The 14278-nt window shown below is 43.1% G+C and overlaps 1 protein-coding gene across 1 annotated transcript in view; it reads left to right on the top strand.

Annotated features, from left to right (window-relative positions):
* Window positions 1-766: 766 nt before the first annotated feature.
* NOP14 (NOP14 nucleolar protein) overlaps window positions 767-14278 on the top strand; it is a 29053-nt gene continuing 15541 nt past the window's right edge. Inside the window, exons 1-8 of the mRNA XM_053251884.1 lie at window positions 767-1150; window positions 2699-2833; window positions 4352-4493; window positions 4909-5051; window positions 5811-5945; window positions 8947-9069; window positions 11183-11314; window positions 13089-13371. Coding sequence (XP_053107859.1) covers window positions 947-1150; window positions 2699-2833; window positions 4352-4493; window positions 4909-5051; window positions 5811-5945; window positions 8947-9069; window positions 11183-11314; window positions 13089-13371 — 1297 coding nt within the window. The 5' untranslated portion in view covers window positions 767-946. The remainder of the gene's footprint in view (window positions 1151-2698; window positions 2834-4351; window positions 4494-4908; window positions 5052-5810; window positions 5946-8946; window positions 9070-11182; window positions 11315-13088; window positions 13372-14278) is intronic.

Below are 14278 nucleotides of genomic sequence, written 5' to 3'. Positions count from 1 at the left end.
TTGTTGATTTTTAAACGTGAAATCTAGTTGGCAAGGGAGGCTCCGAAGCTGATCGCAGCAACAGCGCTGGTGGAGGAAGTTCATTATTAATCTTTTCCCTGATATCATTTTTGCTCTCCAAACCACCGCCGCCGGCTTTCCCATTCATTTTTTTCTGCTTGAAAATGATTGCATGTATTCAGTGGACGCTAAAGCCCAGCTTCCTCCCCTGACCTTCACTTTCAATCGGTGGCTGGTTTGGATTTCTACGCATAAATTCCGCACACAAAACACACCTTAGATTGCAGGAACGGTCAATCTTATTAATACTTCTCTCGAGACCACTGTCATGCTCAATCTAACACTCAATTAATTGCATTCTTAAGAGCCTCCTGCTCCATTTCCTTGCATTCAGGCGCTTTGAGTTTTTGCCCCTTAGCAACGTTTAAAATAAAATTGCGAGTTAACTGGAAAGCTAGGCAGCACGTGCGAGTCTACCCTGTAGGCAGCCTATGGTTCTAACACTTTGCAAACATTTGTCCTTTAGAGACCGGCGGCAACCCGCAGAAAATGGGCACATATTATAGGGATTACTGATGACATTTTTCTAAATCGCTTAAGTTTCAAATCAGTGTAGGGTATTCTGGGTCGGGATGCGTGTGGTCATGCCCAGATTCCCTGCGACTTCTTCTTCTAGCCTACTTAGCAGCTGTCCTATGTTAGCCGCTAATGTCATAGTACTTTCTTTTTTCCTCTCCGGTCTTCCCTGAAGGGAAACCTCGCGAGATTAGAAAATCTAGGTTGGTGGGAGGAGCCTTGTCGGATGGAGTCGGATGTTGCAGGGGCACGTGGGCCACCGAACAGCAGACCAGCCTAGCGATCTCCGTTTCTGCTGCCGCTTCGCCTCTTTTCCCTTCATTCAGACGTTTCTCTGGGCACAGTTTCCTCCAGGTGCCCCTGGCCGACCATGGGCAAGGCGGCTAAACGGAGGAGAGCCGGCGGCCCGGCCACCGTCGCCAAAGCGCAGGGTCCTCCTGCTGCTGCCGCCGGCTTGGCGCGTAGTAATCCTTTTGAAGTGAAGATCAACAAGCAGAAATTCCACATCTTGGGTAGGAAGACCAAGCACGATGTAGGGCTGCCGGGCGTAACGCGCTCCAAGGCCCACAGGAAGGTGAGTGAGTGACCGACTGACGCTTCCTTCGGCACTGTTGTCTCTACTGTTTCCTTAAGTACCTCCGAACATAAGCTGAGTGTCTTTGCCCCCAAGGAGAAAGTTCTGAAAAATCTAATTGCACCTTGCCCTTGTGCATATACAGAATGCTTTTTGTGTGTGAATGGAGCAGGGGCGTAACAAGGCTGGAGTGGGCCCGGAGACAAAATCTTAAGATGGGACCCTCGCTGATACAAATACACACACTTCACAATATGTAGTCATGTGACTTGCCTCTGGGGGGCCCCTCGAGGCGTGGGGGGGCCCAGGCAGCCGCCTCCCCCTGCCTAATAGTAGTTACGCCCCTGGAATGGAGTGCCTCTTTGCCTGTACAGAGATGGCTCAGGTATGTTGTGTAATCTGGAGTGCTGTACTTTGCCTACTGCTTGTCAACTTGGAGTAGCAGTAGCTCAGGCAGAGGTAGCTAGGGATGTGCATGGAACCAGTTTGGAGGACCTTTATGGGCTGCCGATCCGGTTTGACAGCAGCAGGGGTGCCGCTTTAAGAGTGGGGAGGGTGCACGTACCCCTCCTGCTGCTTTCCCCCCCGCCAGCGTCCTTTCTTTGGAAAACTAATCGGGGCTGCAACGTACCTTCCCACCCTGTTGGCCGGAAGTTCCCGACGTGCCTGCGTGCGCACACAGGCGTGTCGGAGACTTCTGGCCGTATCTGGGCAACGGGCAGGAAGGGAGGTATGCTGCCATCCCAATTAGTTTTCCAAAAAAAGGATGCTGGCGGTGGGGGGAGCGGGGGGGGAGCAGCGGGAGGGGTAAGTACACCCTCCCCCACTCTTAAAGCAGCACCCCTGCTGCCTTCAAGCCTCCCTGCTGTGGTCCCATGCACATCCCTAGAGGTAGCCACTGGACCAGGGGGTGAGGTTCAGGCTCCATCTCTGTGCTGGCTGACAGGCGTTCTTCTCTCTTGTAAAGTGTATACTGGGAAATGGTGCTGTTTGATCTTCTGGATCAAAGAAACTCTTTTTAGAGTTCTGTGTGGCAACACAATGTGCATACACTTGTATTGACCCGGCCGACATAACCTTCACAGTGCACAAGTTTACGCTACACTGCAAATGCAGTTCACGGCCATCTCATTTCGTGATGATATACACAGGTGTGTGTTAGAATAGTGTACTCACTCATATGCACTAGCTCAGCTGAAATATTTCTGCCCATGTATTATCTAATTCTGGCAACTGGCCAAGATAATAAATTCTAGAGAGACCAATACAATTCTCATTGGCCCTTCCATTGTGATGTTGGAATAGAGTAATTACTCAGGTTGATTGCATAGGTTCCCAAAAAGCTACTAAGTCTCTTTAAAAAAGAATATTAGAGAAAACTAAAACCTAGTGGAGTTGGGCATTTGAAGAGGCTGAAATCTCAACTACATAAAGAAAATATGGTAAATACACTGGTTGTGGTAGTAAGATCTACACATTCTGCTTGGTGATGCTCTGTCTGAGTAGGCTTCTGTTCTGTCTTACTCCTTGTTATGTTCTGCTTTTCAGCGCACTCAAACTTTGCTAAAAGAATACAAAGAAAAAGGGAAAACCAATGTATTTAAAGATAAGCGTTTTGGTGAATATGATTCCAAAATAAGTCCAGAAGAGAAAATGATGCAGAGGTTTGCTTTGGAACAAAAGGTAATGTGTGAAATGAGTTTGACAGTTTCCTATTCTTATACATAAACTCCCTGAAGTTTTTTCAGATGTTTAATCCAGTCTAAATTGATACTCATGTTGCATTTTTACAAAATAAAAATGCCTTTTAAATAACACCAAAGATAATTTCTGCTTCTGATGTCCAGAATCTTGTTCAGTTCTACTGTCTCTTCTGACTCTTGAGGTTTATAAACACTGCCACCCCCTGCCATCTCCCTTGCTAGGTCACAACTCCAGTCATTTCAAGCTGCAATCCTATGCATGCTTGCTCTCAAATTGGTTCCATTGAACTAAGTGAGATTGAGTCAAGCAGCTAATGTCATGGACACTGGATTGTAAAGAAGTTTAGCAGGGCTGGTATTCTTTTATTGTTATAAAGTGCTTGGAGTAGTTCTAGACTCTGTAGACATAATTATTCACCTACTAGCTCCTAAATGTATTTGAAGAGGGATTAAATAATGAGGTCTCAATCACAGCTTACCCCATAAGACCTCTTGGACATGTGATTCTTGTACCTTGTGTCAGTATGTCGTTTAAAAAAAAAACTAGCCCAAAATGTAATAGGTGAATACTCGAGAGGTTACGTGACTGGTATGGAACAAAATGGAAGGGAGAAATTGGGGAAGATTGATAGATGGTGCTTAGGTGGCTGGTAGTTAAGGCTATCTGAAAAGATAAAGACTAGGTGATCTGGGAGAGAGGAAATTGTTTAATGTGCAAAAAGACTAGAACTGAGGTAGCTGCAGAGAGCAAACATTGAGCCCTTTCTTACAATCAGTGAGAAGGGCTACTGGGTGGGCAGTGGGGAAGGCTGAAGAAACTTGCCTTCCCCTCAGATGAGGGCCTAGTCCTTGCTGGGTATGCAGCTGCACACCCATATGGTCACCAGCTGCCTCTGGCAGCATGGAGGTTTGGGGCCCTGGACACATCATCCCAGCCTTCGGACATCCCATAATGCACTGGAGTATTGTGGGGATCCCTACAGAAATGGGCAGGTGCTTATCATTGCTACAGCACTGACAGACAAGCAAGAAACCCCTGGGCTAAGGGAGCACTCACTCCCTTAACCCCATTTTAGAGGCAGGCTCTGCAGGCAGGCTCACTAGCAGCCGCTCGCGTCCCGCTGCTTCTCACATGTAGCCACGACTGGGCTTGGCTGCCTTAGCCCGGTCTTGGCTGCACATGAGAACAGCCTCCTTTAGTAACCAAAAGCAAGAGGAATGCAGTGCAAGTCTTTCTCAAGGATCATGGGGGAAACAGAAGATGCCAACTTGAAAATATGGCTTCTGTTCCTAAGAGAGTTCAAGCACTTCACTGTGGGCTGGAGCATTTCTTGATTTCACTCTGCATAAGTAACAGCTCCACACAGCTATAAAACGGATACTTGGTCTGAGCTAGGGAAGTTGCAATTGACTAAATACAATAAAAACAAATGTCGTCTTACCCCCACAGGACCAATACACTCTCTAACCACATAAAATGTGTCTTTTTTTGTTACAGAAAAATTATGAAAAGAAAAATATCTATAATCTTAATGAAGAGGAAGACTTAACCCATTATGGCCAGTCCCTGGCAGACATTGAGAAACTTAATGATATCATTGATAGTGACAGTGACACAGAGGAAAAAGGCATGCTATCAGGTAAAGAGAGTCAAGAAGGCATGATGGTGTATTATGTATCTTGCTCAAAACATGGTCAGTGTATTGAGGGTAGAATTGTAGTTAGGATAGCATTCTACTGTAAAGAATCTGCAAATACCCAAGTGTAGCAGAACTTGGTAGGTTGATTTGATGTTATGTTTAAGATGACACTTATGAGAGTTAGGGAATACTTTGAATTTGGTCTTTGGTTTAACTGAACCAGCCTCTGGTATTGCTGGACATTTTTGCATGTTGTCCCTGGAGATCTGTGAAATCCCTCAATCTTTTCTAGGTTATTTTTAAAAAGGGGAGTGGGGAGTTAAGATCTTAATATACACAAAAATGTTGTGCTGAGCTGGTATTTGTAATTGACCAACCTACCTTTTCACAAGTCATTTCAATCTTCCATTTTTAGCGGAATTGACAGCTGCTCACTTTGGAGGTGGTGGACTACTTAGTAAGAAAGTCCCCACAGGTCACCAGAATGAAGCAGACCAAAAACCTAAGTCACGGAAGGAGCTCATTGAAGAACTGATTGCAAAATCCAAACAGGAAAAGGTAAAACTTGAATTTCCTTGGCTGAAAGTGAATTCCTTTGATTCTTATTTTTTTAAGGCAACATTAACCGATTTGTCTTTTCCATACATTGTTTCTCTTGCCTTAAGTAGGAAAATAAAATTCTCAGGTTTTGTAGCAGTTGAAACTTCAGTCAGGGCTGATTCATAGAGGCACGTTCATCACTTAATTATTGCAACATGAAGTAATAACATATATGAATGGACCATCAGATTGAACTTCCATATTTCCATGCATCACCCAGAATGCAAGGCTTCTCAGTGAAGTCTGTTTTCATATTCAGCTGCCAACCATCATATGTAGAGAACTCCTAGCCAGCGTGGTATAGTGGTTAGAGTGCTGGACTAGGACTGGGGAGACCCGAGTTCAAATCCCCATTCAGCCATGATACTAGCTGGGTGACTCTGGGCCAGTCACTTCTCTCTCAGCCTAACCTACTTCACAGGATTGTTGTGAGGAGAAACTCAAGTATGTAGTACACCGCTCTGGGCTCCTTGGAGGAAGAGCGGGATATAAATGTAAAAATAAAAAAATTAAAATTAAAAAACTCAAGTGATGTCCATACATGCCTGTGTGAATTAGGCTTAAGTGTCTTATATTTCTGCAAAATATAATGTTCAGTTTGTGAATTTTTGGCTATGCATGATTTCATTTTCTCTTAGTATATTAAGGAGGAGCTTCCTCATTTAGGGGCTCACTGTATGATAGATCTATTGGCACATTTCCTATTTTCTTTTTAAGAGAGAGCGCCAAACTCAGAGGGAAAATATATTAGAACTCACTGAAAAACTTAACAGTGATTGGAAAGAAATTCAAGGCTTCCTATCCCACAAAGGCTCCAAGTCAGAGACAAAACAAGTAGAAGAGAAGCCCAAGGTAAGTATTTTACAATAGGCAATTATTTGGGCATGCACGTGTTCCTCCTAAAGAAGCTACTAGTCTGGATTATTGACATTTACATTGAGAGGCTTTCTGAGGAAGACACGAGGGAAGGGCCATAGTTCACTGGTAGAGCAGGTGCTTTGCACATAGACAGTCCTTAGTTCAATCCCTAGCACAATTGTGGCTGGGGGTGATGGGAATTGTAGTATAGCCACATTTGGAAAGCCACAAGTTGGGAACTCCTGCCCTAGCATCTCCAAGTAGGTCTAGGAAAACATCTGTCGGAAGCCATGAAGAACCACTGCCAGTCAGTGTAGACAGTACTAAACCAAATGGACCTGTGGTCTAACTCCATGGAGGCAGTTTCATTTGTTTGTGACATCAACAGAGCCTGTAACAGGATTGATGCTCAGAAAATAGGGATTTCTCCCAACTTCCATATACTGAAGAGGTCTTTATGCATAAGGGGACAGGTTTTTCTCAAGAGGGGCTAAGATGGAGGGCACCTCCTGTTTATAGAGTAACAATATATTTTTTTTACTCTGTAGTTATTTATTACATTTTTATACTGCCCCATACATCTCTAAACAATACACAAGAGACTGAAACAATAAACAAAATTAAAAGAAAATAAATACATCCAAATGCTCAAGTAAAGAAGTGCTTTGTCAGAATGCCATGTTACCTGGTTGCTTGGGTGGCCCTGTGGAGTCTGGAGAAGACATGGCATTTCTCCTGTGGGGTTTTGTTCTTTTCAGGGGGCAGTAGGGATGAGAAGGATTCAGGCTAGTCAGATCCCAATAGGATTGAGAGGACAAGGCAGGGAGAGCTGCAGGAAAAAGCTCCAGGGAAACAGCTAGGCTGGGTGTAGCAGGAAACAGGAAGCAGGGTCAGAAAGGGGGCTGGGTGTAGGCTTTAAGCCCTGTCAGCTCTGCACTGGGGCATTTAAAGACAAGGCAGCTGATAAGGAGGAGTTGTTTCTGAGTATGGGAGCCAGGAGAAGGAACTGACTGAATGCACCGAGCCAGGAGGAGGACTTTGGTGACAAACTAGCCTCCTCTCCTGGCTGCTCTTGAGACTGACCTTTTTTGGTGCTGACCCAGTTCTTCTGGAGTCCAAGACATACTAGGAGCCCACCATGTCCCCTGGGAGTCTGACATGTTTAAAAAGTGTTCTGAGTTGTATCCCTAACAACAGTATTTTTGCCCACAAGTTTCTTCACTCTGTAATTTATTTATTATTTATTTTATTACATTTTTATACCACCAAAATCTGGTTTCTCATGGCAGTTTACAAGAAATAAAACCACAGTTAAAACAAAATAAATAAAATAATTAAAATTAATTTTAAAATGGCACTAATAGGAACATAGGAAACTGCCATATACTGAGTCAGACCATTGGTCTGTCTAGCTCAGTATTGTCTTCACAGACTGGCAGCGGCTTCTCCAAAGTTGCAGGCAGGAATCTCTCTCAGCCCTATTTTGGAGAAGCCAGGGAGGGAACTTGAAACCTTCTGCTTTTCCCAGAGCGGCTTCATCCCCTGAGGGGAATATCTTGCAGTGCTCACACATCAAGTCACCCATTCAGATGCAACCAGGTCAGACCCTGCTTAGCTATGGGGACAAGTCATGCTTGCTACCACAAGACCAGGTCTCCTCCCCAATAACAATGACCAACCTACAGTTGGTTAAAGGCTTGATTTAAATAAATGGGTTTTAAGAGCTCTTTTAAAGGCTACCAGAGATGGGGAAGCTCTTACAACAGGGAGTTCATTCCAAAGTCTTGAGGCACCTATAGAAAAGCCCTGGCCCTGAATTGCCACCAAATGAGCTGGTGGCAAATGCAGGCAGATCTCTCAGGAATATCATTATAATAAGCGGCGAAAATCCCAAAGAAGAGGTAAAGGTAAAGTGTGTTGTCAAGTCGATTTCGACTCCGACTCCTGGCACCCACAGAGCCCTGTGGTTTTCTTTGGTAGAATACAGGAGGGGTTTACCGTTGCCTCCTCTCATCTCCTGTGAGATGATGCATTTCAGCATCTTCCTATATCGCTGCTGCCCAATATAGTAGCAGCGGGGATTTGAACCGGCAACCTTCTGCTTGTTAGTCAAGTGGGCACTCCCTTAAATACTTTGGACCCAAACTCTAATAGTATTACATTGTGTACTTAGTTGTCTTGAAGCATTTATGTAGTTCACTATTGCACTGCAAAAAGTTGACTTAATAAAATCCAACAGACATGAACCTACCAAAGATTTTCACCTGGCATTTTTGGAGGGAGACCTGAAACCATGAGGCCTCCCTTCCATTGACCTGGCTGGGATTAATTTCCATTTGTCTCCTTCCTTCTCCAAATTCTCATCAAGTATCCATGCTGTCTGGATTTGCTTCTCTTCTTCCCACCCTGCCCCATCTATTAGTTTGTAAACCATTGTTCTGTAATATGACCACTTTTAGTGCCCTGATATGTAACATTAAAGTAAATGATGGTAACTGCTCTTCAGTTCCTGTTAATTCAGCAGAGAAGAGCTAGGCATGTGCTTAATCCTTCCATTGAAAGCAATTAGATTTAAAGCCATCTAATATTTTGGCTGGATCATGTCCAATATTCATCACAACATATGGAACCATGATGAAATCTTGCTTCTGCACAGTCCACTACGTTTTGGGAGCATCTGACTGGTCTTGATTTATTTTTGCCATTATTTGGAAGTTAAGTGTAAATCTTTTTGCTACTATGGACTAGAGTACATTGGTAAGTTCTGCTATATGTGAATAACTTACAATCCTTTAGCAATGTGAGGGGAGGGAGTGCAGACTGTGATTCTTGGTGTGAAATTAGGGGGTCTTATAAATACACAAGTGTGTACCCTTTCTACTTTGCATTATAGCTAAAGGTTAGATATTTTCAGTCTGATAGTCTGATTATCTCATATGCTTACTTGCTACATAATACAGCATAAACATTCTATCTGTTTTGAATTGTTCTGCAGGCTGATGAATATGATATTATTGTTCGGGAGCTTGGATTTGAAATGAAGGCACAACCATGTGCTAGGATGAAAACTGAAGAAGAGTTGGCAAAAGAGGAACATGAGAGACTCCAGAAACTAGAGGTAATGTATGTTTGTATTTTGCATTTCCCCTGTTCTTAATATGCTTTCTGTGACTTTGTGTATATTATAGACCTGAAACAAGCAGCTAGAACCATAACCACACACTTATCAGTTTTGCAATATTAGATGTTGCAATGTCTGGGAAAGATCACTATGTGACTGTGACTAGAAGTCTTAAGATTTTTAAGACCCTCTCCTTAAGATGGTCTGCATTAGCTTGACTGCAGTTTGTGTGGTTCATTGTAAGGCAAGAAGTGGATAGTGCTGCTTTTGCATGTGCTCCCCCCCCCAATTTCTTTTTGGTCATAGACTATTGTACCTCAACTGCTTGAAAATGTCTTTTGTGTACATCCAGTGAAGCATAACAAAAGCACCACTAACTGATTTGTTATAGTCAGTAATGGAATATTAAAATATGCCTTTCTCAATTCTTGAATACATTTTTGTAATCCCACACATACACCCCACCCATGGTAGACTAGTATTTTATAGTGGGAATGGAGCCGCTTAGCAGGTACTTGAAAAACAGAGAACTGAGCCTACTTCATACGTTACTTGGAGTGACAAGGTTGCTTCCAATAACATCTTCAATTTCCTCCTGCGTGATGTATGTATTATGCGGGCAAGACACACACCCAATGTGATGGGATGGGATGGAAGCAACTACACTGCTCCAGATTATCTGTGAAACTGACTTCATTTGGGTAAAAAAGAGTCATCTTGCCTGCTGATCACATCAACTCAGTGTTCCAGTCTTAATCATGAGTATCGTAACTAAGGAATTCTTGGTATAAGTTCTATCTTCAGTGCTTTATTATCTTGAACTAATTATTTTAGGTAAAAGTAGGATATGCAGAGTGCTGTGATGCGATAGGCATTTTAACTGATTTCTATTTTGGTAACTGATTTGCTATTGGAAATGAAATGGCAAATTTTATGTTGATACCTATTCCCAAATAGATAGTGTACTGGTAAATCAAGTTCAGCATATTAAAATACAATTCAAGCATTATTATTGCTCCTGGAAAAATTACTTGCTCAAGGTTCAAATTCATAGCTATGAATGGTTCTAAAAAAAATAAAAATACTGGGTTTTAAATGTTTTTAAAATTTTAATGTTTTTAATTGTTTAGTGATTTCATGTTTTAAATTATTTTAATTGTAAACCTCCCAGAGATGCAAGTTTGGGGTGGTATAGAAATGTAAACAACAACAACAACAACAACAACAATAATAATAATAATAATAATAATAAATAGCAAGCAAGCAGTAGAAATGAGATATTCTAGGCTTAGTCCTAGAATATATAATGGTATTGTGTTATGTCTAGTATCGATGATCAGGGAAAAAACAATTGTACTTCTGATTCCAACAGCTGGAAATAAAAGTCGTTGACTTGCAATTGTTCTCATTTTCTGAATACTTACGTGATCAAATGCTGTTCATAAGGATCTATTTTACTAGCACTAAATTCTAGTATTCTACTAGCACTACTAGCAGCGAAATATGAAAGCAAAGGATTAGTAATCTTGGTTAAAAATCACGGGAGCAAGAAACAAACCACTTTAATCTAATGAGTTTCCCTCCCCTTTTGTAAGCCATCACAGAGTTGCCCTGACAACAGAGATTGGAGCTGTACTTAGAGGTGTGGTGATTTGCAATCATGAGGCATCAATTATGATTCTGGAGCATTTCTATAACCTCTTAGTAGGACTTTTAGCTAAGGCAGCATATGAAAAATTGGTGACTGTTCTGCTGAGTATCAAAACTAAAACCTGCTTGAAATAGCACTTCTATAGTTCAGAGTGCTTTAAAACCAAATGCCTTCTCTTCGGAACTGCAGTGGGATAGATCTAGGTGAGGCTAAGAAACCACTGTTTACTTAAGGCTACCCATTAGGTCACAATATAAACTTAGGAAAATAGAATATAAACATCTAATTTAAAATTCCATGCAGAACTTCGCAAAGGTCTTAGTTGGATCCATCAGTAATAACAAAACTATAAATGCCTTTAATGTTGTCATCTTCTGCAATTTAGTGAGTAACACTAATAGGGCAGGACTTTATTTATATTTGTTTTGATATTTGTCCTGGATGTGTATTAAATTGCAGGCTGACAGATTACGTCGAATGCGTGGAGAAGATGAGCCTGAGATCAAAAAGAAACCCAAGCATATATCAGCTGATGATCTGGCTGATGGGTTCATCCTGGATAAAGATGACCGACGTTTGCTTTCTTACAAGGTATGTTTTTCGCTGGTTTTCCAGAATAGCTGAAACACAATATCGGGTCACAATCCAGGCCATGACAAGCACTGGGACAAGTTACAGAGGCCTTAAACATAAATTGCTGTGGGGACTGGGAACATGGTGCTGCTGGCCTATTGAGTCAGTCTTCTGGCAGCTTTAAGTGTATGTTGCCTCCCCATGTGCAGCTGGCCACTGTGGGGCAAATAGGCCCACCGCCTCTTTGGGCAGGGTATCTTGTCTCTTTCAGGATGCAAGAGCAGCTAGTTAAGTGAAATTACCTCCCATTTTGGAGTCCCATACTGGCCAGACACAAACTGTTGGGCTGAGAGACCAATGTGAAGGTGCACCAGAGGCCTGCATCTGGAAAGCTTTGAGAGAGCGGAGATTGAATTGGTGTGATCAGTGCAGGACCTACCTGGGGCAGCATCCGGGGAGACTCCTGCATTGCCAAATAACTCAATCCCAGGAAGAGTCCACAGCTTAGTGGTAAAGTACATGCCCCCGTTCCCTGAATGAATCCTTATCTTTTCCAGGTAAAGGATATTTGAAAGCAGGGTGTAGAATAACTTTACCTATTAACTTGGAGAACTTGTCCATTCCAACTAATTCTGTGCAAGGTGGACCAATGGCCTGACAGTCTGACACAGTTGAACACATTCAAATGACCACATCTTCTCCACATTGGAGAGGGCAGCCTATGAATCAGGAGGGAACTGTGGTAGCTCTTGAGTGTCAGGTATCAGGGCAGAGAATGGGATTTCCCCGAGTGTTAAGGTTGCCCACTCTTAGCTCAAAAGATAGCTGATTCCCCAGCTTGTAATGAAGAAGTATGTGGGATAGCAGTGTGGTTGTCCCTCCACACCTTTACCCCAGAGACCACAAAATCAGTAACTTCCCCTTCTGTTGAGAGATGCTTCAGTGTGTACTACATCCATAAATACAGACATACTCTCTCCACCCTGAAGTAATTAGGGATGTGCACGAACCCGTTTGGAGGCCCTTTTAAGGGCATCTGAACCGGTTCAAACAACTGGCTGTTCCGCTGGTTCGAAGTGGGTCTGACTTTAAAGGCGGGGAGGGTGCACTTACCCCTCCCTCCGTTTTTCCTCCACCCGGCACTCCATTATCAAAGGCTCCTTGGGGGCGGCAGCTTGCCTCCCTACCGCCCCGTCTTCTCTTTGACTGGAAGTACCAGGCACATGCGCTCCAGGTACTTCCTGGTACTTCCGGGCAAAGAGAAGATGGGGTGGCAGAGAGGTATGCTGCTGCCCCGAAGGAGCCTTTGATAACGGAGCATCAGCCAGGGGTGGGGGGAGCGGGGTGGTGGTAAGTGCACTCTCCCCCCACTTTAAAGTCAGACACACACTCACACACCTTCGAACTTCCCCCGCCAGTTCCGTGCACATCCCTAGAAGTAATGAGGCACTGCTTTGTCAAGCTCCAGAGTTTGGACCACTAAATGGCAACAAGAAATACCCGTAAATTTCCCGTACACTTGTTTGCCAGGAAGTGGTCCAGGACCTGCTCTGGACATTTCAGTTTTTGTTGACTGTACTTTAGCTATGTCAATAGTAGCTTGCTCTAGGGACCCAGAAGTGGGAGCTCCCTGGCCAAATCTGCCTTCTGAAAGAACCCACCTCTTAGTGGAGAGGAGATCACCGCCAGTGCCTTGATAACTGGTAGGCAATCAAGAAGAGAACACACAAGTAAGCAAATCCTCAGTTTTACCATGGGTTGCTTTGGTTATGTGTAACCACCTATTAAACAGGATGGAAAACTGAACATTGAAGATAATGAAGATGAGGAGAATGAAAATCTAAAGAGAAAAGAGGGTGATGGCGAAGAAGAAGGAAACGAAGAAGAGTCTGATAGCGAAGATGATGCTGTTGACAGTCACTCTGATCTTGAATCTGAGGAGGACTGTGAGGAGGAAGCCAGTGCAAGTGAAGAACAGAAAAAGAGAAGGAAAGGAGACAAAAATGAATTGCAAATTAAAGAACATAATGCCAAGAACGAAACTGCCAAATCAGAGTTGCCATTTACTTTTGCTGGTAAGAAGAAGCCTCTTTATGCAGATTGGTTGTGTGTGTTCTGTGGAGAAGAACTGTTGAGTTCATATTTTATTTATTCATTACACTTTTATATACTGCTTAGTCAGTATCTAGGCAGTTGGCAATCTTCAAAACAAATAAAACAATCAAAAGTCACAATTAAAACAAAAGTATTTAACAATTTCAATATTTAAATATTTTCCAATATAAAATGGTGTGGCTTACTTTTTAGCAAAGAATGGAACTAAAAAATCATAAAATGTGGTGAGTGCAAGACTCTCTTAGTGTTCCTCCCCATTATTTGGACACCATAACATTGTACTTTTTAAAGTGGGGGGGACTGGGCCAGTCACTTCTCTCTCAGCCTAACCTACCTCACAGGGTTTTTGTGAGGAGGAACTTAAGTATGTAATACACCACTCTGGGTTCCTTGGAGGAAGAGTGGGATATAAAATATAAATAAATAAATAAATAAATATGTGCCAAAATGTTGAGAAATCCAGAACCAGACCTTTTGCTTAAAATGTTGCTTCCAATAAAATCTAAATATTACAAAATGACTATGAAATATTAAAACTGCCAGCTACTTTCAGAATGAGTGATGGTGCCAGAGTACGTATGCACATACTCAACAGTTAACAAACAGGAAATAAGTTGCATGCATCCGGTGCAGACGCACCCGTTGCTGCCACCACCGCGCACATGCCACGATGGGCACGTGCGTGGTGGCCACTTTTCCTTATTCCAGACAATGATGGGGGCAGAGGCGGCAGGGAGGAACACTGCCGCCCCCAAAACTTTGCAGCAAAGTGCAGCGCCAGAGGGGGGAAGCGGCAGGAGGGGTAAGTACTACCCCCCACGCACCCTTAAAGCCACACTCCCCCTCTCCGCCAGACCGGCCCAATTC

This window comes from Hemicordylus capensis, chromosome 5 (assembly GCF_027244095.1).
Source record: "Hemicordylus capensis ecotype Gifberg chromosome 5, rHemCap1.1.pri, whole genome shotgun sequence".
NCBI lineage: Eukaryota > Metazoa > Chordata > Lepidosauria > Squamata > Cordylidae > Hemicordylus > Hemicordylus capensis.
The sequence above is the reverse complement of the archived record's forward strand: the minus strand, read 5'-3'. Positions and strand labels throughout refer to the sequence as shown.